At 45.6% G+C, this 22,072-nt stretch overlaps 1 protein-coding gene across 4 annotated transcripts in view; it reads left to right on the top strand.

Annotated features, from left to right (window-relative positions):
- CD99L2 (CD99 molecule like 2) overlaps positions 1-22,072 on the top strand; it is a 92,217-nt gene that overhangs the window by 26,886 nt on the left and 43,259 nt on the right. For 2 of the 4 annotated variants that reach the window (XM_030575045.1, XM_030575047.1), the window contains exons 1-3: positions 14,274-14,446; positions 15,259-15,421; positions 18,606-18,671. In XM_030575045.1, the coding sequence (XP_030430905.1) occupies positions 15,337-15,421; positions 18,606-18,671 (151 nt within the window). In that variant the 5' untranslated portion in view covers positions 14,274-14,446; positions 15,259-15,336. Of the gene's footprint in view, positions 1-14,271; positions 14,447-15,258; positions 15,422-18,605; positions 18,672-22,072 lie in introns of those variants that run through there. The other 2 variants (XM_030575048.1, XM_030575046.1) reach the window with 2 other exon arrangements.

Genomic DNA, 22,072 nt, shown 5'->3' on the forward strand with positions numbered 1-22,072 from the left:
AGGCTGTTCCACCAGAATTCAAAAGGAAAATTTATTTCTGGCTTTTAAAGTGGAGATACATTTCAAATATCTGTTTGGAAAACTTCAAGTGAAGTGAAGAGCATAAAAATGTTTTGAAAAGTTTGATTCCTTCAACGCTTTCCTGGATGTAGGTGTCCCCCATGCACACTTTCCATGTTACTGTGTTGAAAGATCATCCCTGAATACAATACCGATGACTAGAGAGGTGAGAATAGGCATTGTGGGACACCCCCCGGGGGCCAGTTGCAGCGCGGTAATTGACCAAGGTGTCTACACTGGCACCATGGTGCCATAGCCCCAGTGCAAAAAGCTGTATGTATGCCTCTCGTCGGGATGGTTCATTTACAGCGCTATATTATTATAGGACTGAGCTCACCTGTGTGTATGTGTCTGTCCTCTAGCTCTGGTATATGGGAGGAGAATCCATAGGCTAAAGACCCAGATAGAACCTGTTAAAGGTTACCATGCTCCTCTGCATCCCATCCCACGATCAGCTTGTCAGTGCTAAGCTACATGGAGAAGCTGGCTGGGATAACTATTTGGAATAAGGTTTTCTAGAACAATTATTCCACTTTATTGCAGAACAAAGTGATTTTTACTCTGGAATAAAGTTTCCCAGCATAGATGACCCCTCAGCTTCGCCACATCTCTGCACTGCAAGCTCTGCTCAGGCCTACACTTGGGAACATTTGGGCAGCGTGATGAGGTAAACACCTCCCCCCTGGCGGGGGTCAGGAGTGAGTTAACAAGCTGCAGTGCCCCCCTCCTATTGTCCTTGTCGTAGGTGTCAGGTGTGGAGGGAGAGGTTAACGAGGAGAGGGCAGCTCAGGTTAGGGGTTGACCAGGAAGGAGAGCAGACCACTAGCTCTCTGCAAGAGGTCTGGCTGAGGCCAGGAACTGCTTGAGAGACTGCTGCCAGTTAGCAGCTCCCTGAGGCAGGAGTGATGTCTACATCCTTGAGAGCCTGCTGCCTGCCAGACCCTCCCTGAAGGAGGATAGGCCTGATGCAAGACAATTGTTTGCTACCAGTGCCTTACTTGCTGCTGTAGGGTAGGAATGTCCCCACCGGAAGAGGCCAACAGCCAAATAAACCCCCTCTTGGTTGGGTCTGACAAAACCAAAGATGGGTCTGACAAAACCAAAGTTTTGATGGTGTTTGTCCTGAGCCGTGGGGGTGACTGCTGGCAGCCACTGTACCATGGCTGGTAGTGACAGGGTAAGAGAGTGGCCAGTCAGGGTTGCTGTCCTGCACAGAGATGTCCTGCAAGGCATGAGACTAGCTATCCCACCAGCAGTTTCTTAGGTAAGCGTTACCTTCTGTACAGCAGAGCCATGTGTTGGACTCAGGTATAGCCTGTCACGGTTCAGCCTTGCTCACGATCAGAGTTCATACACAGCGCAGGCACACAGTTAGAAACTATGCGTTCGGTTGTTATTTCACCTGCAACATGGGTGTGTCAGCAGCCCTGCAATCAGATCTGCATGGGCTGTCCTGTGTGCGCATGCAGAGGCCGATTGAAGTCAAAGGGGCTCTATGCTGGTGCAGGAATTCATCTAAACATATCAGATTGCAGGACTGAGACCCATGTGGGAGAACTCAGCCATGTTACAAACTCTGTAAAACTAGATGGGCCTAGGGAATGCGAGACATGATCTGAGGCTAAACACATTTCGGAGACGTGGTAGAACAAAGAGCGGAGATCCCGTCGAAGGAACATCCCCACAGGTTAAAGGCCAAAAAAAGAGATCCTCACTAAGTCAGAGAGGCAGTACAGAACACATGATTTTGAAAATTTGCAACTAAGTAAGCAAACTCCAAACAACAGTAAAAGGAAGGGGAATGTCACAAAATTACATGTATTTGACAGTTGTAGTCCAGGTTTTTTATTTATTATAACTCGTTGCAACAGCACGTAGAGATCCAGGGATCAGGGCCCCATTGTGCTAGGTGTTGTATACACTTATCCTAAATGGATGCCTCCTGCCTCCAAACGCTTACAATCTGCTTCATAACTGTGGTGCTGTCTGGAATGGCAGACATCCCCAAACTATTCTATAATTAGGTTTCAGAGTAGCAGCCGTGTTAGTCTGGATCCGCAAAAAGAACAGGAGTACTTGTGGCACCTTAGAGACTAACAAATTTATTTGAGCATAAGCTTTCGTGGGCTACACGAAAAGCCCACAAGTACTCCTGTTCTTTATTCTATAATTAGATTTCACCAACCCAGTAACAAAATGTGAACTCCTGGGTCACAGTCTTACCATGGAGTCACAGAGAGTCCCTTTGACCTCTCCAGGCTGTCATGCCACCCATATGAATGTGACTTAGTGATAAATGATCACTTACACCAAAAAAACCACAAAATATTCAGGTTGCTTCCACTAATAAGAGATCAGTCACTTATCCCAGATCAGTTGGTACCCTAGATCTTATACCAAAGACAATGTCCGTAGCCAGTACTCCAATAAACTATCTAAAGGGTATTAACGAGGGGGAAAAAAGAGTTATTTACAGGTGAAAGCAAGCAGACATACAAATGAGTTAACATCCATGGTTTCTAAAGGTGACAGAGATGGAGTAATCTGTCAATTCAAAATGTCTTCCAGGGCGGACCCAGGTTGACCTTGTGGATTTCTGCGTTAATTTAGTGCCTGTGGCCCTTATGAGAGTTCAAACAGCAAAGAGATGAAAAACATTTCTTGTGACTCTGTTTTATCTTTTATCAGTCCATGAGAGAGCTCCCTTGCCAGTAACATTTCCAAGGTGTGATTGGTGAATGGCCCTATCCTTTGTATTGTGATGGTCTTTAATGGCCTGTTTTATCTTGATAGGCCTTCTTAATGGGGTGAGGGTGAGGGGAAAATTCTTGTGCCTGGGTTCACAAGTTCAGAGCAAACATTTTCAAAGTTATAAAGGAAAACTTACATATTTCCTTATAGCACTGAATACAAGTGAGATTAATTCAGGCAGCAATTTACAAGCATTCCATAGAGTCTAAACTGTGGTGGGCAAACTACAGCCCACGGGCCACATCCAGCCCACCAGCCGACTTAATCTGGCCCTCGAGCTGGGGCTTTCCCTGCTCCCACGCTCCAGCCAGGGAGTGAGGCCGGGGGCTGCTCGGTGCATGCATGCCGCCCTATCGCGTGGCTCCTGGAAGCAGCGGCATGTCTCCCCTCTGCCTCCAATGTTTAGGGGCAGCCAGAGGGCTCCGCACACTGCCCCCACCCCACGTACTACCCCCGCAGCTCCCATTGGCTGGGAACTGTGTGGCCAGTGGGAGCCGCAGGGGCAGCACCTGCAGACAGGGAAATGTGCAGATGTGCCTGGCCACGCTTCCACATAGGAGCAGGAGGGGGCACATGCCGCTGCTTCCAGGAGCTGCTTGAGGTAAGTGCTGCACGGAGCTTGCACCCCTAAACCCCTCCCATGCCCCAACCCTCTGCCCCAGCCCTGATGCTGCTCCCACCCTCTGAACCCCAAGATTTCCACCTGGAGCACCCTCCTGCACCCCAAACCCCTCATCCCCAGCCCCACCCCAAAGCCCACACCTCCAGCCGGAGCCCTCACCGTAACCCCCTGCCCCAGCCCGGAGCCCACTCCTGCACCCTGAATTTCTTATTTCTGGCCCCATCCCAGAGCCCGCACTCCCAGCCAGAGCTCTCACCCCCTCGTGCACCCCAACTCAATTTTGTGAGCATTCATGGCCTGCTCTATAATTTCCATACCCAGATGTGGCCCTTGGGCCAAAAAGTTTGCCCACCACTGGTCTAAACACTGAATACATTCTTATAACACTAACACCTATTTTGAACAAAAATAAAATAAGATACAGGTGAGCTGGTTCGGTTTCCAGCTCTGTTTGTCAATTCTTAGCTTAATGCCTATGGCCTTAGCCAGAGGTGGTACTTGTTTTACCAGTGTTCCAATAATATCTTAGTAAATATTTTGAACCCCACTCTGTGAAGAGAGTGATGTTTTGGTAGTGGGTGGCCCTTGCAGAATGCTGCAGTTTTACCTTCACGGAGAAAGTGGGAGAACCTAGAGTGTCTCAGAGAGATACAGGTGGAATTTAGTACAGTTTTGCTGTAAATAGTGGCTTGGAAGTCTCCTAAAGGGATGGTAATACAATACAGAGTCTTTCATGTTAAGATCACCCGTTCAAATCTGTGCAAGGTCTGGAGGTTGTTACGTTCTCAGATGACTGTTGAATAGCCAGGTCTTTTTGCTTGGGTCTTCCAAGTCCATTTTCTACTGGACAAGGGACCAAATTGTTTAAGCCCCCATTGCCAGTTTGCTCCCTGGTGTGCAGGGTCAGCAGAGATGCTAACAATGCAGAAAGATGTAGGCCATCCTGGAAACGGATAAGGTAGCTGGCCCTCTATATCTGTGCCTACATGTAGCACAGAGGTCTGCACTGATGCATTTATTCGCAGGAGCAGCACCATATAGAGAACACTGAACTACTTTCATCCCATCTCTTAGAGGACTGACGTGGGTAAGGCAAGAAAACTTGCACTTTTGCTGCATTTTCTGTACCTGTTCTGCAGACACCTCAGTCTCTGGGTCCGTCAATTTAGTACTTTCACAAGCATTAAATGCCAAGGTCCTTGAAAAGAAGCTGAACATATATATATTGCACTCAGAAACATGAGGGCTTGGGCTATAGCAGAATACAGTTCACACCTAGTAGCATAGATCGCATAACAATATGCTAGGTGTGAATTACAATGCTATAATTCAAGCCTTGTCAAATAGTAGTGCTTAATTAGAATATATATAATTGTGGGGGGAAAAAGCTGACTAGGACAATTGGTTGTTCGAGGCCTCCTGCTACTGGAAATAATGAGAACAGAATGCATTAGCTACAAAATAGCTTCCACCTTTAAAGAGCATTGAGGTCTGATTAAAAATATCGTAGAAAAGCAAGGGAGATCAGAGACCACACTGAAAGCCAAAAGCAGTGGTTCTCAACCTTTCCAGACTGCTGTACCCCTTTCAGGAGCCTGATTTGTCTTGTGTACCCCAAGTTTCACCTCACTTAAAAATACTTGCTTACAAAATCAGACATAAAAATACCAGTGTCACAGCACATTAGTACTGAAAACTTGCTGACTCTCATTTTTACCATATAATTAAAAAAAATTGATTACAATATAAATATTGTACTTAAATTTCAGTGTGTAGTACACTGGACCCTCACTAGAACGCAGGATTTGGGATCCATGAGTGGTACTGTGTTAACGCAGGGACCGCGTTAAAATGAATTGCAATTAAAGTAATTAAATTTGGGATCTATGGCTGCGACCGTGTTATGTGCGAATTCGCGCTATATAGACGCGTTCTAGGAAGGGTCTGGTATATATAGAGCAGTATAAACAAGACATTGTCTGTAGGAAATTTCAGTTTGTATTGACGCTGCTAGTGCTTTTCATATAGCCTGCTGTAAAACTAGGCAAATGTCTAGATGAGTTGATGTACCCTCTAGAAGACCTCTGCGTATCCACAGGGGTACGTGTACCCCTGGTAGCGAACACTGTGTGACAAATCAGCCTTAACTCACGTCTTTCGGTTTTATTTTTTAAAACTGTAAGTTGCAACTGCAGGGTTGGCTTTTATTTGCTACCTTAATTCTAAATGTCCTTTGCAGTGTTATGGTAGATGTGTTGGTCCCAGATCTTTTGGTGAACCAACTTCTGTTGGTGAAAGAAGCAAACTTTCGAGCTACATGGAATTAATTAGTAACCAAGCCACACTCCAGAACTAGGATGGTGCGGGAAGGGAAGGAGGAGGACAAAAAAACAAACAAAAGATCAGTAGAGACCAGATTGTGTAAAATTTATAAAAATTATCCCAAAATCTCAATCGATGGTACCCCTTTCTACCAGCTCTTGAACATCAACGGAGGATATAGCTGTGGCTGTCTCCAAGCCTTGCTCTGCCACTCTGCAAAGCAGTGCCTATCTGTCTTGTTCCATTCCAGTACTGCAGGCTACAAAGTGTCTGCAAAAACTAACAAGCCCACGTTTGCTTCCCTTAGCTTCAGTTGGAGTATTCCCATTGACTGAGATGGGGACAGGATGAGGCACAGCGGCCAACCTTCTTTTACTGGAGCGCGGCAAATTATAAAACTGCGCCTGAAGGGGAAAGGCGTCGGGCACGACTTCAATCTGCTGTGAGCAGGAACAAATTGGCAGTGAAAATCACTCAAGTGCAGCTTCTAAGGCCTAGATTTGGTGGCAGGATGATGACCTAAATAACTAGCATCAGGAATCCTGCACAGAGCTCTATTAATGGCAAGGAAGAAGGGAGCTGGAAGAGAAACCAGATTTTAGAACAAGATTCAGGCAATGTGGGTATGTTTAAAGGCAAAACAGCTTAAATGTATTTAGTGTATTCTCAAGGCCTTGTCTGCACTAAAGGGAAAAGTTGATTTAAGCTACGTAATTTGAGTTACGTGAAATGTAGCTTAGATCTACTTATTGTGGGGTCAAAATAATATGCAGTGTCAAAATAATAAATAATAATATATGGAGATATATCTATCTCAGAACTGGAAGGGACCCCAAAAGGTCATTGAGTCCAGCCCCTGCCTTTGCTAGCAGGACCAAGTACTGATTTTGCCCCAGATCCCTAAGTGGCCCCCTCAAGGATTGAACTCACAACTCTGTGTTTAGCAGGCCAATGCTCAAACCACTGAACTATCCCTCCCACCATCAATGCCCCTTACTCTTCTTGATCAGATGGAGTACAGGACTCAACAGGAGAGTGACCGGCAGTCGATTTAGCGGGTCTTCACTAGACCCGCTAAATCAACTGCCGATGCATTGATCGCTGCAGCTTCGATCCTCCAGTAAGCGTAGACAAGCCCCAACAGAAGCATTTGTAAGACTTAGGAATAGAACTGCATACCATAAACTTCCTTGAAGAGTAGAAACAAACTCTAATATAATGATACTTTATGCTTATATAGCACCTTTCATCTGAACTTATACTTTACAGACTTGTGGAAGTTGGATTATATGGATGGAGAAACTGAGGCAGCCAGCAGGGAGTCTGATAGTCAGAAATAGAACAAATTCTCGTGAATACAAATTCCCTGCTGTAAATACCAGGCAAAGAAAAAAAAATATGCATGTGTGTGTGTTAGCTGGATTTTGAGCATCTGGCTGGGAAGTGCCAAGTTAATTACTGTTTAATAACAGAATAAGGAGAGTAGTGTTTATCTATTAGGGTGAGCACACAGGTGTGTTTAGTGTATTGACAGGGTGCTTGGGTATTGATCCATAAGGTTGTAATATGTCTCTGATCCTCCTTGGGTGAAACAAAGATGTTGTCAGCTTTAATTAATTGGCAATGTATTACACACGCTCCAATCTGGATCTATGCTGGTTACATATATATATATAATGTACTTCGTGAACATTGTAACCTATACTTGCAATCTCCCATAACCCTAGCCCAACCCCAGATGTACAGTACCTTCCCTCTTCACTTGTGTAAATTTGATTTTAAACATAAATTTTAATACAAATTTTAATCTAGCCAACACCCAGGGAATTCCTCTGCTTAACTTGCCCTGGAAAGTGATTTTGTTGACTTGTATTGGGTAACAGTAGGAAACCATTATGAAACGGATAGTGTCAAATATAGTAATTCATAGGTAAGATTTCAATGAATAAAGACATTCCGTATATTGGCTTTTCCCAAATCCTCATGGAAACCTGGGGAAAAAATAGCCCGACCCCAATTTCATATTCTTTGTCACTTCTTTGTCACTTCAGTGCAGGGTCTGATGCAGGGTTCGTGTACCACTTATGCTCATAACACAGCCCTCTCCCTTGGGTGAATTTCACCCAACATGGAGATATCCTCTTTTCACTAGGCTCTGGAGCTCTGAAATTGACAAGGCTGCCCAGCTCCTGGTAGGGAGTGGGCGGTGAGGGAAGCCCCTCGTGGCTTCCTCCACTCCTGGTGGGGAATGGGGAGGCGAGGGAGAGAGGGTGCAGCCTGCCAGGAGCTTGTGGGGCAGCCAGGCTCCAGTCAGGGAACTGCCTGCGGAGCTGAGAGACAGGGCACTCAGCTCCACAGATTGCCTCTCTAAGGGCGGTGGAAGCATTCCTGGGGGATGCACCACCGACCCAAGGAAGGTAGTGTGGACATCAGCCACTACTGTAATGAATGCGATGGCTGTAAGTAGACCTTTGTAGTGTAGACATAGCCTAACACAGCCCAATGTTACCAGGTACCACAGATCTCCCAAATAATGGGGCACTTAGCCCTCCAGACTTTGGAGATTGCAGCACTAGCTCACAGCTCCCCTGCTGTTTTACACAAACTCCCACCTCTGAAAGGATTAATGGCATGTTTAAAGTGCTGGAGCATCTTCCTGAATTGAAGCGTATTTGTAATAGTGGTGGAGCATTTTTGGAAAGGCTGTTTCTTCCCTATCCAGGTCACCCCTTCTCTATTTGCTGTATGTTTTGCATCTGGGTGTTCAGTGTTTGTGTTTTCTGAAGGCGGAATTGTTCATTGCCTGTTACTACTGCTTGGGACTCAGTGGTGGGTATAATACCAGGTTATGTTACTACTAGAATATTAATACTTTAGGGCAGGGCTGCCCAGTGGATTCAGGGCGCCTGGGGCAAAGCGGGGGAGCAAACATAACAAAAAAAGGTGCCACCCGCTGTGGTGCTTGTACTCACCGGGCGGCGCACCGAGTCTTCGGCAGCAGCTGTGGGTCCTTCACTCACTCCGCATCTTCAGCAGCACTGAAGGACCCGCAGCTTAAGTGCCACCAAAGACCCGGAGCGAGTGAAGGGTCCACCGCCGAAGTGCCACTGAAGACCCGGACCACCACTGGGTGAGTAGCCAGGGAAGGGATTCTTGGCCAGGGCTAGCAGGACCCTTGCAGGGCCTTGGGCAAATTGCCCCACTTTCTGCCCCCACTTTCTGACCCCAGTGGCCCTGCTTTTGGGCAGCTGCCAAGAAGAGTGCAGCAGCAGATCTTTAGTTAAACTTGAGTAGGTGTATGAACATTGTTCAGCTGGTGGTTCTTGCCAGTCAGAGTTTATATCCACATTCCCATCTCAAGTCAATTGCACTCTGTTCTTTGATCTCCTGATAGATCAATGGAGGTGAGGAGGCTGACCCAACCCTCCTGAAGCAGCATGTTAAACTTTCACAGTTTAAATGCTTGCCATGGACATCACTGATTCTATTGCTCCTTTCATTCCACAGTCTGCAATGACGAATAACCTGGCTGTGAGAATGGAGTGTGTGGCATGTGTCCAAACAGTTACAATATCCAGAACATTTGGTCACTTAACTGGAAACTGATACTTGAGCAGTGAGGATGCTAATAAAACTCTCATGGCAAGAACACATGGAGCTGCAACTGGGCTGCCACGGACACTTATCTTCCTTAGGCCTCTTTGAAAGTCCCAGCTGAAATGAACAAGACGACGAGGAAAATATAAAGGTGTTATTTTTAAAAAGACATTGTCCAGGTGCTTTGTGCAGGGTCAGGGAACTCTTACTCAGACACGGCTTGGATTTAAACTCAGTTAACCATTTTCAGCTATGGAACAGCTTCCTAAAGAAATCTCCCCCTGCCCCGACATTTCAGAGACTGGGAAATTCTTCATAGTTATTACCAGTTATGTGCAGTTTCCCTCTGCCCCTGCCGCTCTGAGCTTTGTGAATGCAGGGTGGGGGAGTGCTCAGTACAGCCAGATGCTGAGGCCTTATCTACACTGGCAAGTTTCTGCACAATAAAGCAGCTTTCTGTGGTGCAACTCTCGAGGTGTACAGACTGCCAAGCCACGTAGTGCACAGTTGCAGCGCTGTATATAAACCACTCTGATGAGAAGCATACAGCTTTCTGCACTGGAGCTACAGCACCGCGGTGCCAGTGTGGACTCCCTGGTCAGTTACAGTGCTGCAGTTGACCTCCAAAGGTGTCCCACAATGTCTGTTCTCATCTCTCTGGTCATCGTTTTGAACTTTACTGCCCTTCCCTCAGGTGACCAACCGTGAGCCCCAACCCTTAAATTCCTTGAGAATTTTGAAATTTCCCTTCCTATTTGGTGATGCATGCAATGGTGTCAGCGCATCTTTCCAGGTGACCATGCCTGCTTCGTGCACTAGATGATCCCCTGCTTGGAGCAGTGCTGAGCTACTGGACCTCATGAGCATTTGGGAAGAGGCAGCTGTCCAGTCCTAGCTGCACTGCAGCCATAGGAATTTATGCTATCTATGGACAGATTTTCGCAGTGCATGATAGAAAGTGGCCATGACCGGGACACACTGCAATGCAGGGTCAAAGTGAAGGAGTTGTGGAACACCTACCACAAGGCGTAGGAGGCAAACCGCTGCTCTGGTGCTGTGCCCATGAGCTGCCAGTTCTACAAAGAGCTGGACGTGATACTCGGTGGCAGCCCCACCTCCACTGTGAAGGCCACTGAATACTTCAGTGGCTCGCGTGCCAGTCAAGATTGGACCAAGCCAGGAGGAGGAAATCTTGGACGAGGATGGGGAGGGGGACCCAGAAGCAGAGGATGACTTGGAGGTCAGAGATGCATGCAGCCAAGAGCTCTTCTCTATCCCAGAGGAGGCTAGCCAGTTGTAGCTGTTGGAGCTTGGTGAAGCACAAACAGCTGAGGAGGCCCCTGGTAAGTGGATTTTTTTTGGGGGGGAGCAGGGGGAAATCGCTGAAACAAATTGTTGGGGGCAGGAGGGTTGCAGAATGCAGGCTTGTATTGTGTGATGCATGTACTACCACATGCTTAGTCTAAGTGGCGTAACGGTGTTGATTAACTCCTTCACTTCATGAGAATCTGCCTCAGAGATCTCCATGAGACTCTCATGGAGATACTGGGCAATCTGCTGCCGCAGGTTCTTTGGCAGAGCTACTTTTTTTCTTGCCCCTTTAAGGGTAACTTTCCCGCACCACTCTGCTGTCACTGGGGGGGCCAGGGACCATTGCTGCACAGAGGTGAGCCACATAAAGGCCCAGGCGGAAGCCGCAGTCTTGGAGAAGACCCTGCCTTGATTCCCAGCTCACTCTCAGCAGAGAGATATCTTCCATAGTTAACACTGTCTGTGGAAAATTTGGGGACAGTAATGATTATAAAGTCCCCCCCAGGCTCTTCCCAAGAGCCAAGGGCCCAGCGTACAGTACAGGAACACTGATTTCCCCTGCCACTGTTGTTACTGTTTTGGGGGTCTTGTGGCTCATGTGTGCTTGCCAGGGGTCAGCCAGTTAGTGACAGGTATGTGAATAGTGGCTGTGTTTTAAATCACTGAATCAGTGGTCTGTGTGTTGCAAACAATACTGCTTCTGTAAAATGTTGCATTTTGGCTTCACAGATATGACCTTGGGAGCCCAGCCTTCCTCTTTGTTACCGCTGGCTGAACAGCTATGCAGAATTAGGAAGCAGCCACGAAAAATAAAGAGGACTTTCTGCGTGATGTCATGATGCACTCCGTGGCCGAAAAACAAGGATTGAAGGAACAGCAGGACAGTGAGAAAAGGGACCGAATGCGAGGCGCCAGAACGAAGCCACGGAGCGACTCTTAAATGTTATGGAATGCCAAGCGGACACGCTCCAGGCACTAACGCTGCAAACTGAGTAGCTCTGCGCCCACCCTCTCCTGCAGCCACTGTTGTAAAACTTTCCCATGCGCCCTCCAGACACTGCCAACCTCCTGGCTCCTGTCTGTACCCGCTACATTCCACTCCTCTCCATCACAGTTCAGCATTGTAGACTCCCACTATCCACTGCACTGTTTAGCCCTGCTGAAGTACAGTAGCGGCTGCACTGTACTTCAGAGGACAAGGTTGCATATGATATCTGGACATACAGAAATCTTTAACCATCCCGGGACCCTCCCTTTCCCCATCGCCCACAGTTCTGAGGGTTTTTTTGTTTGTCTCTCTCCTCCAGTTGTTTTTGAGTAAAATAATTGTTTTGATTTGAAAGCAATCTTTATTCCATTAATTGAAAGCCAACAGAGCCCTGCAAAGCAACTGGCAATTTTCTTAAACCTTCGCAGTGCATCGTCTGCACCAATCACAATCAATTCCTATCATTACAAGCACTGCACTCCCAAGAATAGCAACAAATTAGTGACTTGCAGCTTCAGATTGCTGCCTTAAGGCATCTCTGATCCTTGTGGCCCCACGCTGCGCCCCTCTAATAGCCCTGGTGTCTGGCTGTTCAAATTCAGCCTCAGCAGTCCAGCCCTGAGTGAAGCTTTCACCCTTCCCTTCACAAACATGGAGCCTACAGCATGCGGCTATAAGCATAGGAATATTGTCATTGGCCAGGTCCAGCCTCCCATGTAGGCTGCACCAGCAGGCCTTTAAATGGCCAAAACCACACTCAACAGTCATTTTGCACTTGCTCAGCCTGTTGTTGAACCGCTTCTTGCTGCTGTCAAGGTGCCCTGTGTACGGCTTCATCAGCCAAGTCATTAAGGGGTAGGCAAGGTCTCCCAGGATCACAATGGGCATTTCGACTTCCCCTATGGTGATCTTCTGGTCCGGGAAGAAAGTCCCTGCTTGCAGCTTCCTGAACAGGCCCGTGTTCCAAAAGATGCATGTCTTGCACCTTTCTGAACCAGCCTGTGTTAATGTCTGTGAAACACCCATGGTGATCCACACGCACCTGGAGAACCATAGAGAAATACCCCTTCCAATTAATGTACTTGGTGGCTAGGTGGTCTGGTGCCAGAATTGGAAAATATGTGCCGTCTATTGCCCCTCCACAGTTACAGAAACAATTTGTGCAAAGCCATCCAGAAGGTCATGCACATTGCCCAGAGTCGCGGTCTTTCAGAGCAGGATGTGATTAATGGCCCTGCACATTTCTGTCAACACGAGTCCAATGGTAGACATTCCCACTCTGAACTGGTGAGCAACTGATCGGTAGCAGTCTGGAGTTGCCAGCTCCCACAGTGAAATCGCCATGTGCTTCTCCAGCGACAGAGCAGCTCTCATTCTTGTGTCCTTGCGCCGCAGGACCGGAGTGAGCTTATCCCACAGTCTCACGAATGTGGCTTTCCTCATCTGAAAGTTCTGCAGCCACTGCTTGTCATCCTAGAAGTGCATGATGATGTGATCCCACCACTCAGTGCTTGGTTGCCGAGCCCAAAAGCAGCATTCCACTGTGGTCAGCACCTCTGTGAATGCCACAAGCAATCTCGTGTCGTAGCTACTACGTGTAATGAGATCAATGTCAAACTCCTCTTGCCTTTGTAGTTTAAGGAATAACTCCACTGCCACACAGGATGCATTAGTGAGAGCGAGCAGCATATTGGTCAACAGCGCAGGATCCATTTCTGCAGACTGAAGAGGCAGAGCATGCAGTACACAAATCGTTGAAAGATGGTCTCAAATGCAGACGGAAGCACAGGAATTGCTGGGATATGAAGCAATGCATCATGGGGCATTGGGACAGGACCCAGAATGCCCCACGACCCCCTCTGCCTTCCCATAACTGTTAGCAACAGAAGAGGAAGAGATACTCTTTGGGATAGCTGCCCAGAGTGCACCGCTCTGAATACTGCTGCAAGTGTGAACACGCTATTGCGCAGGCAGCTGACAGTGTGAACGCACAGCATCGGTTTCCTTTCAGCGCTCTGTGTGGCAATGTAACTGCCGGCACTGTAACTCTGCCAGGCTGACATACCCTGAGACAGTCCCCAGTGCTACCAGCACCCAGGAATGTGGATTGGTGTCTATCACAATCACTTGGCTACAATACTGTGGTAAAATAAAAGGTGGTAAAGGAAGAGGCAGAGATTAAACTGCCCTTGAATAGATTAAAATTTAGACATTTGAAAAGCTGAGCTGAGACTGTAAGCCCTCCTGGCCATCGACCTATTTGTGTTTGTAAAAGGCCCTCAGAAATAATTAACCAAGGATTCACAAGCTAAACTGCATCAAGGATAAGACAGCCACAAGATTTGTGGGGACGTGTCACCTTTCTCTTCTATTGCGAACTCCAAATGTTCAAAACTATGAGTCAGGCTCACCAAAAATCTTGAGATTTACTTTAAAATCATGAGATTAAATAATAGAGTTGGTGTTTTTTGCCTTCTGCTTTTTGAGCTTTTAGGGTGCACTGAAGTCACATTTTAAAGCTTTCTTCACAACCACGAGGGCTAGACACTTACTTTTTCTTTAAAAATGAAGGCTGAAATCACATAGCCACTTGACTCCAGGAGCTGGGGCTTTAAAGAAAACAGTAATTATCATGAGACTCATGACAAAATCGTGGGAGTTGACAACACTGCAAAGGGAAAGCTTTGAAATAGACTCAGCGGAAATATGCTGTGGTGCATGGAACAAGAGGCATTTTTACTGCCATGCGCAGGAATGGAGATATACATTTCTCATCTAGTTTTCAGCGCCCCAGGGTGAATCATGCCTCCTTAGCTTTAGCTGTTTTTCTTCCAATAGGAGTTTGGCTATTCTTGGCATTCCTGGGGTAGCTGAGCATATTGCAAGGAAGTAAGGCCCCTTTATGTTCTTTAAAAGAAAAGGAAACTGTAACTGGACACATCTGGCATTATGTTTCCACATGTTTCCAACTGTTTGATAGAAGAGCTGCAATCCGCCTCTGACGGTGCATTTCACCAGCTGCATTATCATATGTAAAAAGCAGAAGATCCTGTTGGGACCTGTTAATTACACAGCCTTGGTGTACAGTGAATCGGTGCCCTTAATATTTATTTAATCACTGAGAACGGCGGGGAGGGGGGGAGGAAGGAGGGGCAGGGGAAGGATTTTAGAATACTAATGTGAATGTTAGTATTGCTACCAGCCTTCAGTTGGTGTTGCACCTATTACAAACTGTTGCGTTAAAAGGGAATTCAAATAGAATTTAAGGGCTAGTCTACACTGGCAACGTTAAAGCGCTGCCGCGCTCTCAGCGCTCTAAAAAAGCCACCACAAGGGGTGTAGCTCCTGGCACTGATGCACTGTCTACACTGGTGCTTGACAACACTGAAACTTGCTGCGCTCGGAGCGTATGTGTATGTGTGTTTGTTTTTTCACACCCCTGAGCGAGAAAGTTGCAGCGCTGTAAAGTGCCAGTGTAGACAAGCCCTAAGATGGTGCAGATCCATTGGGTGAGGTTTGTAGCATTTCTCTCTCTTGTCCCTCGTCACTCTGGAGATTTTTATGGACTTTTCTTTACTCTTTGTTGTATGTTTCATTTAAAACACAGACATCAAGGATAATGTAGCAACATTGGGAAGAAGTGAACCCCTGCAGACAGAATGAAGGCTAGAGAGAAGGATACAATATGAGGAAGGCAAATCCATACAGTACTCAAAGATATAGAGGCAATGTTCTCTGCATTAAGCTACAGTGCAAGCTTTCTGGAGCAGGTACAGCACCTGGCACATTGGAGCCTTGATCCTTGATGAGGGCCCTTACATGCTACTATAATAACTCTATAAAAATAAGGTGGGTGAGGTAATATCGTTTATTGGACCGACTTCTGTTGATGAAATAGACAAGCTTTCAAGCTATACAGAGCTCTTACTGAGGTCTGGGAAAGGTATGCAGAGTTGTAGCTAAATACAAGGTAGAATAGATTGTTTATCATATGTGGGTAACACATATTCTAAGGAACCATTCAAGGTGAAATGGCCCATTAACACCCCTGCAGTCATGGAACAAAAAAGAGTGGGGTGACAGAGTTAGTGGGTTACAGATTGTTGTAATATGCCATAAATCCAGTATCTTTAAGACCATGAGTTCTAGTGTCTAGCAAAGTTGTTTATTGAAGCTTCCAGGCTCGTCCTTTGAAGGTGTTGTGCAGGTTTCCTTTGAGGATGAGGATTGAGAGTTTTATGAAAAGTGTTTGCTCATGGATGATAAACTTTGCTAGACACTAAAAATCAGTCTTAGTGCTTGCTGACACTTGAAACACTGCTGCCGCTCGTCGCTGTAGCACTTCAGCATAGACACTAGCTACGCTGATGAGAGGAATTCTTCCATTGATCTAACATTGTCTACACCAGGGTTTAGGTCGGCTTAACTGCATTGCTCAGGAGTGTGGATTTTTCACACCCCTGAGCAATGTAGCTGGGTTGATTTAACTTTTGAGTGTAGAAACCCACAGCTGGCCTGTGTCAGCTGGCTCAGGCTCAAGGGACTTAAGGGGCCATTTAATAGAGATGTAGGCAGTGGGGATTCGGGCTGCAGCCCAGGCTCTGGGTCCTTCCCATCTCACAGTGTCCTAGAGCCTGGGCTCCAAACAGAGTGTCTACACTGGAATTAAAACAGCCCCTTAGCCTGAGCCCGAGTCAGTGGGCATATGCCAGCTGTGGGTTTTTAATTGCAGTGTATAGTACCTTTCCCAGACCTGAGGAAGAGCTCGATAGGGCTCGAAAGCTTGTCTGTCTTACCAACAGAAGTTGGTCCAATAAAAGATATTACCTCACCCACCTTCTCTCTCTGATGTTCTGGGAACAATATGGTTACAACACTGCCACCTGTAATAATATTGTCAGTTGTAACACATTCTGTGTGCCAGTACGGCAGATCAGTTCTGAAGGCTAGTTATTCTTCCTTAACATTCTGGAATTAAAGGTTACATGCTCAAAGTTCTTCAGTTTGCTTCATCTTTATACACCACTCCTGGGACTTCAGTGGAACTATTCACCTGCTTGAAGTTAGACGTTTGCCTATATACCTTGATGAATTAGGGCCTTAGTCTCCAGCTGCTGATATGCACAGTTCCTTGCTCAGTTCTTCTATGTGTTCAGCAATGGATGCTTTCAACTGCTGAAGTATCATTTCCTTTGCCATGAGCGTGAGAGCATTTCCTGTCTCACACTGCAGAGACTTTACTGGTAGCAGGGCATGGGAGGCACAGTTTCAAGTGGGGGGCAGGGAAGGAGAAATGTGCTGTATCCAGTGGAAGGCACGGTACAAACAGGAGAACAATAGGCTGGTGTGCAAGGATGTAGATTGGAGTTTTGAAGTTGTATTCCATTTCCCCAGACCCAGGGACCCTGGTATCAGTTTTCTAAACAAAAGGATTTGTTAAGATTCCACTTCATCTGTGGTGTCGTACCGTGCCTGTCTCGCATGGCTTGCTTTCCACCATAAACATCTCCATTCTCATACAACAAAGGAGGATGTAAACTGTTCTAATGACAAATTCATCTATGGACCTATCTAAGAAAAAATAAATCGCCCAAGCAGCAGCATAATGCTCTTGAGTGCTTCCATGGAAGATGCAGAAATACGTAGCAACTTAAAAACCATAGACCCTACATTTAAATCGTTCCCTTGTTTGCCAAGTTTACATTTAAATAGATGGTAAGTGAAACGAGATGTGATGTGTGAATAACTGAAATCAGAGCTGAATGGGTTGTAATACTTTGTGACCACCGTGTGTAAAAGTTTTTCACTGAAATGCTGATATCTGCTTTCTGATGGACTAGTGCCTTTTCATTGTTATTGTCCTTGTCAGTAAAGCTTTAAATTTATTCATGAAGCAAGCTGGAGCTCAGGTGGCAACAGCTAAATCCATTTAGCAGTAGGAATAAGAGGAAAGCCATTTTAATGTTCTCTTGCAGTGCTGCAGTACTTAGCAAACCCAAAGGATATTAATTACTCAGCATGGTCTGAGATGTAAAAGCATGAATTTATCAAGACAAATGCATCTAGAACTAGGCTAAGTCAACAGTAATTAATGTGATGCAAAAAGAGAAAGGAAGGATTAGTGGACCTACCACATTAGAATAGCATATAGTTCAGGGGCATCGTTGGGATATTAAATGATAGGAAATAGCTAAGATGTCGTGAGGCATCTTTTATAAATATACCTTCTGTTTGCCAGGTATACTCTTTGAATATGGATATGTCCAGAATTTATATTTCCTGGACAGACTGAATGTTGAGTTGTGTGTTTAACAGACAACAGCAAATTTTATTTTTTTAATACACCTCTACCTCGATATAAAGCGTCACAATATAACACAAATTCGGATATACCGCGGTGAAGCAGGGAGAGGCGGAGGCTGGGCTGCGCACTCCGGTGGATCAAGGCAAGTTCAGTATAACGTAGTTTCACCTAAAACATAGTAAGACGGACAGCGTTATATCGAGGTAGAGGTGTATGAAAATCTTTGCTATTTGAGTGTACCTTTAGGAGCGGAGTGGAGAGAGCGTGTGTGTTTTTCACAAACATTATCTAAGCCACTCCAATATTTTTATGGTGTTTAGCAAACATATAATTGTGAATACATCCACAGATGAGTGGCAGCTAGAGAGATGAATTGGTAGGCTCCACTTGACAAATTTAAGTGTAGCATGTGTATTTATACCAAATCCATTAGAGCAGACAAATGGAATATCCAGAGATGACTGCTCTGCAATTTAACAGTCACAGAATTCTGAGAAGGCTGATGCCTTCTTCAATGTTGGTAATGGGTCAGATTTAAAAATCTCTAAAACTAAAGCAGTTTAAGTGTACAAGTCCAGCCATGCTGTATTGAAAGTTGTTTTACATTCAGTGAGTAATGAGTAAAGCCAATGCCAATTCTTTATCTCTAGGATATGGTGATGATTCTGACGACTTCAATTTAGCAGATGCACTTGATGACCATCCAACCAAGCGACGTAAGTACAGTTTACAAGAAAAAGCAAATAGCGATTGTGTGTGTAACTACATATGTGGATTAATCACAGGTTAAAGGTGAGGGGTTTACATGACCCAGTCGTCTTTTCCTGGTCAGATCCAGTTTACTTAATTGTCGACAGCTAAAATAAATATTCCTTCTGCAAAATTTGTTTCTAACCTAGTGTTCCTTTGTGTTGCGATGCTGGTTAGCCAGTCACATTGATTTAGCATTTTGACAGCCTGTTAGTATTGAACACATGCTTTTGTGTACCTAATTACTTGAGTTGTCATTCATTCATTCCCATGTTTGCCTGGCATGCATGGTGTAATGCTTTTCTCTTCCAGCAGGTGTGAGCACTATTTCTGAGATTGTGATGGTCTGACTCTGACCTTTCTCCATTCTCTGCTTGCCCTCTATGGGTATGTGTACACTGCAATTAGACACCTGCAGCTGGCCCAGGCCAGCTGACTTGGGCTCATGATCACAGGCCTGTTTAACTGCAGTGTAGATGTTCAAGCCCTGGCTGCCTCCTGAGCCGGAATGTCTTCACTGCAATTAGACAGTCCCACGAGCCAGAGCCCCCATGGGCCAGCTGCAGATTTTTAATTGGTGTGAGGACATACCCTATGGCTCAGACTTTCACAAGACTCTCCCTCTTGCCTGTATTGTTTTCTTCCACAAATGATTCCAGGAGCATTTCAGTGGCTAAATACCCCATTTGCAACCACAAATCAAGCTCCTAGTTAATCCTTTCCCAAAACAACCGGGGATTAGGAGATCCTCCCATTTATCTCCAAAGCACTACAGAGACCCCTCCCCTCACCTCTCTCCTCCATGAGTGCCACATGGGTTCCTGCAGCCCCATTAAATGTACACAGCTGTCCTGGGACCTGGGGCAGAAGACTGTTTAGGGGCCCAGCCAAGCGTTTTGGAGAGGGCAGATAGCCAATCAGTTCTGCACCACCCAGATGTGCAGCAGGTGCAGATGCCCTCTTCCTTCTTTGCATACCTGGTTTGCCCTGAGGATTGGCCAGTCCCCTCCTGTAGCTGGCATATGCAGTGAGAAGCTGCTACCCTGCCCTCTTTCTGCCATGGCCCCATGATTTTCCCTTTAACAGTAAGTGGCCACATGTATAATAAAGAATTTATAAATGATGTAATGGTTTAATATTTATCATGGCTAGGTGACATTGCAGGAGCCCAACTGTTTGATACAGCAGTCCTCATGTACTCTCGTACACAGAATAGGCCTGGGAACAAATTCTGGTCAATTTTTCACCCATGAACATTATATGGCTGCAATTCTTGTAGAGAATTTATGAATGGCTGGAAGAAGTGTTTTGCACACACATGATATGCTGTTCTCCTTTTCGATTGTGCCTGTGCACAGAATAGAGGTGTTCAGACATTCTTCATACCACCATCAGCCTCACACTTTCCTCTGCACCTGGCTGATTATTCCTAGCCCCCCGTCCAACCTCCTGAATTCTACTCAGATAATTCAAATAGACTTATGTCACAATGAATTGCATAAAGCACAAATATTTTCCGGTGTAAGGATTCCAGATAAAAATATGACTTCTTCCTACAAAGTCAGTTGGGATGAAACAATCTGACATGACTGACTGAGTAGCATTGGCATGTCCTATATCATGAGGCATGGTGTAAAGGAGTCTCCTTCCAACAGAGTCATTTAATTGCACCACTGTTCACCAGGCAATCTCTAGAGCTGTGGTCCCCAAACTTTTCAGAGTCACGCCCTCCCACCCCCACCTCAATTATACTGTCCACAAGCCAGGGATGCCGGGGGGGATGCAGTGGTAAGGGGGCTGAGGCTGGGGCCAGGGTCGGGAATGGAACCATGGCCAGGGGCCGAGGCTGGGGGTGGGAGCGGAGCTGTGGGGGCTGACAGGGCTGGAGCAAGGCTGGATGGTGCTCCCTCTCCACCCCCTATGGGGACTGGCCTGGGCCCACCATGCCCCCACCCAACATTCCTCTGTGCCCCCCTAGGGCGGCGCACCCTGCAGTTTGGGGATCTCTGCTGTAGATGAGGGTAGTGCTCATTGGGTATAATGAAAATTAACTCTTTTTCTACAGCATTGTCACAGGATCCAGGTTTCATTATTTGAAATAGATAATCAACTGCATGATATTACAAAAATGGAAGAGTAGAGATGTTCAGACTTATCTTAATTAGCAGCCAAAGAAAGAATAGCTGATTGCTGTATAGAGCAATGATATGAAGTCAAAGAAATTTGGACCCCATTTCTAGATACATCTGGGTTTAAAAAAAAGTGTTGAGATGGCTCAAAGCATGAGAGGCCTTCATTCCACTTAACTCCTCTGCTTCTTCCCCCCTTTTTCTTCCCCCCATCTCCTTCCCTCCTGGCTATTCATCCATGTCTTCTCCTACTCTATTACTGTGACCTCACCCTAACATATTATGTTTGTGTGATATTGTCTGGTTTTGTGTTATTTAGTCTTTGACAAGTTGTAAAATTGCATAATTGCCTAATTCTGTTGGGTATCCAAATACTGCATGTGCCACAGGAAACATATAATCTGTAAGTTATTTACTTTTTTGTACTTTTCATTGTATTTTTTTTATTAAAATCAATACAAAATTAGTCACCAAAAAAGCACCACTTTCACTCAAGCTTATGCAGCATTGGGATAGCACTATCCAATGACATGGTCTTACCCTATTGATACCAACTCTACAGAGCACTCCAATTGAGCTGCATTCAAAATACTTTTACTAGTTTAGCAGTATAATATTCTTGATGTAGTTTCATGCCATAGATCTTTTCTACACTGAAAAAAAAAAGTTTGAACAGGCAAAACTTACTTCTCCTGTAGATTACGTTTTTCGTGGGATTCCAAATCCCCTTTAAAAAGCCAGTGAGCCATTAGTACCGTTGCTAAACAGCATGTAGGGAAAATACCCTATTTTAGTTACTTTGTTGTAGCTCATCATTTAGAGCAGATCACTTCTAAGAGGGGGATCTTATCTGGTACTTGAGAAGGCAAAGAAAACTCTTATTATTTTTATGTTAAGGTATGGCTTAATAATATCTTTCATGGCTAGGTGACACTCTTATTGCAGGAGCACAGCTGTTTGACAATGCTAGTCCTTAGATACTATTTACAGTTACACAGATTCTGGTCAGTTTTGCCCCAGTACAACTCTGTGGTATTCAGTAGAAGGACTTCTGATTTACCCAGACCAGACTCTGGACCATAGTCTTTCCCCTGATAAATAAATGCAAGGAATCAATCACAGCGTGAAAAGCTGTTGTCTCTATAAATGCACAGAGAAGAAATGTGAAGTCCTAGTAGCAGACAGGATCAGGAACACATCAAGAAAATAAGTCCCTATCTAATACCTTAACCAGCATA

Source organism: Gopherus evgoodei, chromosome 9 (genome assembly GCF_007399415.2).
Source record: "Gopherus evgoodei ecotype Sinaloan lineage chromosome 9, rGopEvg1_v1.p, whole genome shotgun sequence".
Lineage (NCBI taxonomy): Eukaryota > Metazoa > Chordata > Testudines > Testudinidae > Gopherus > Gopherus evgoodei.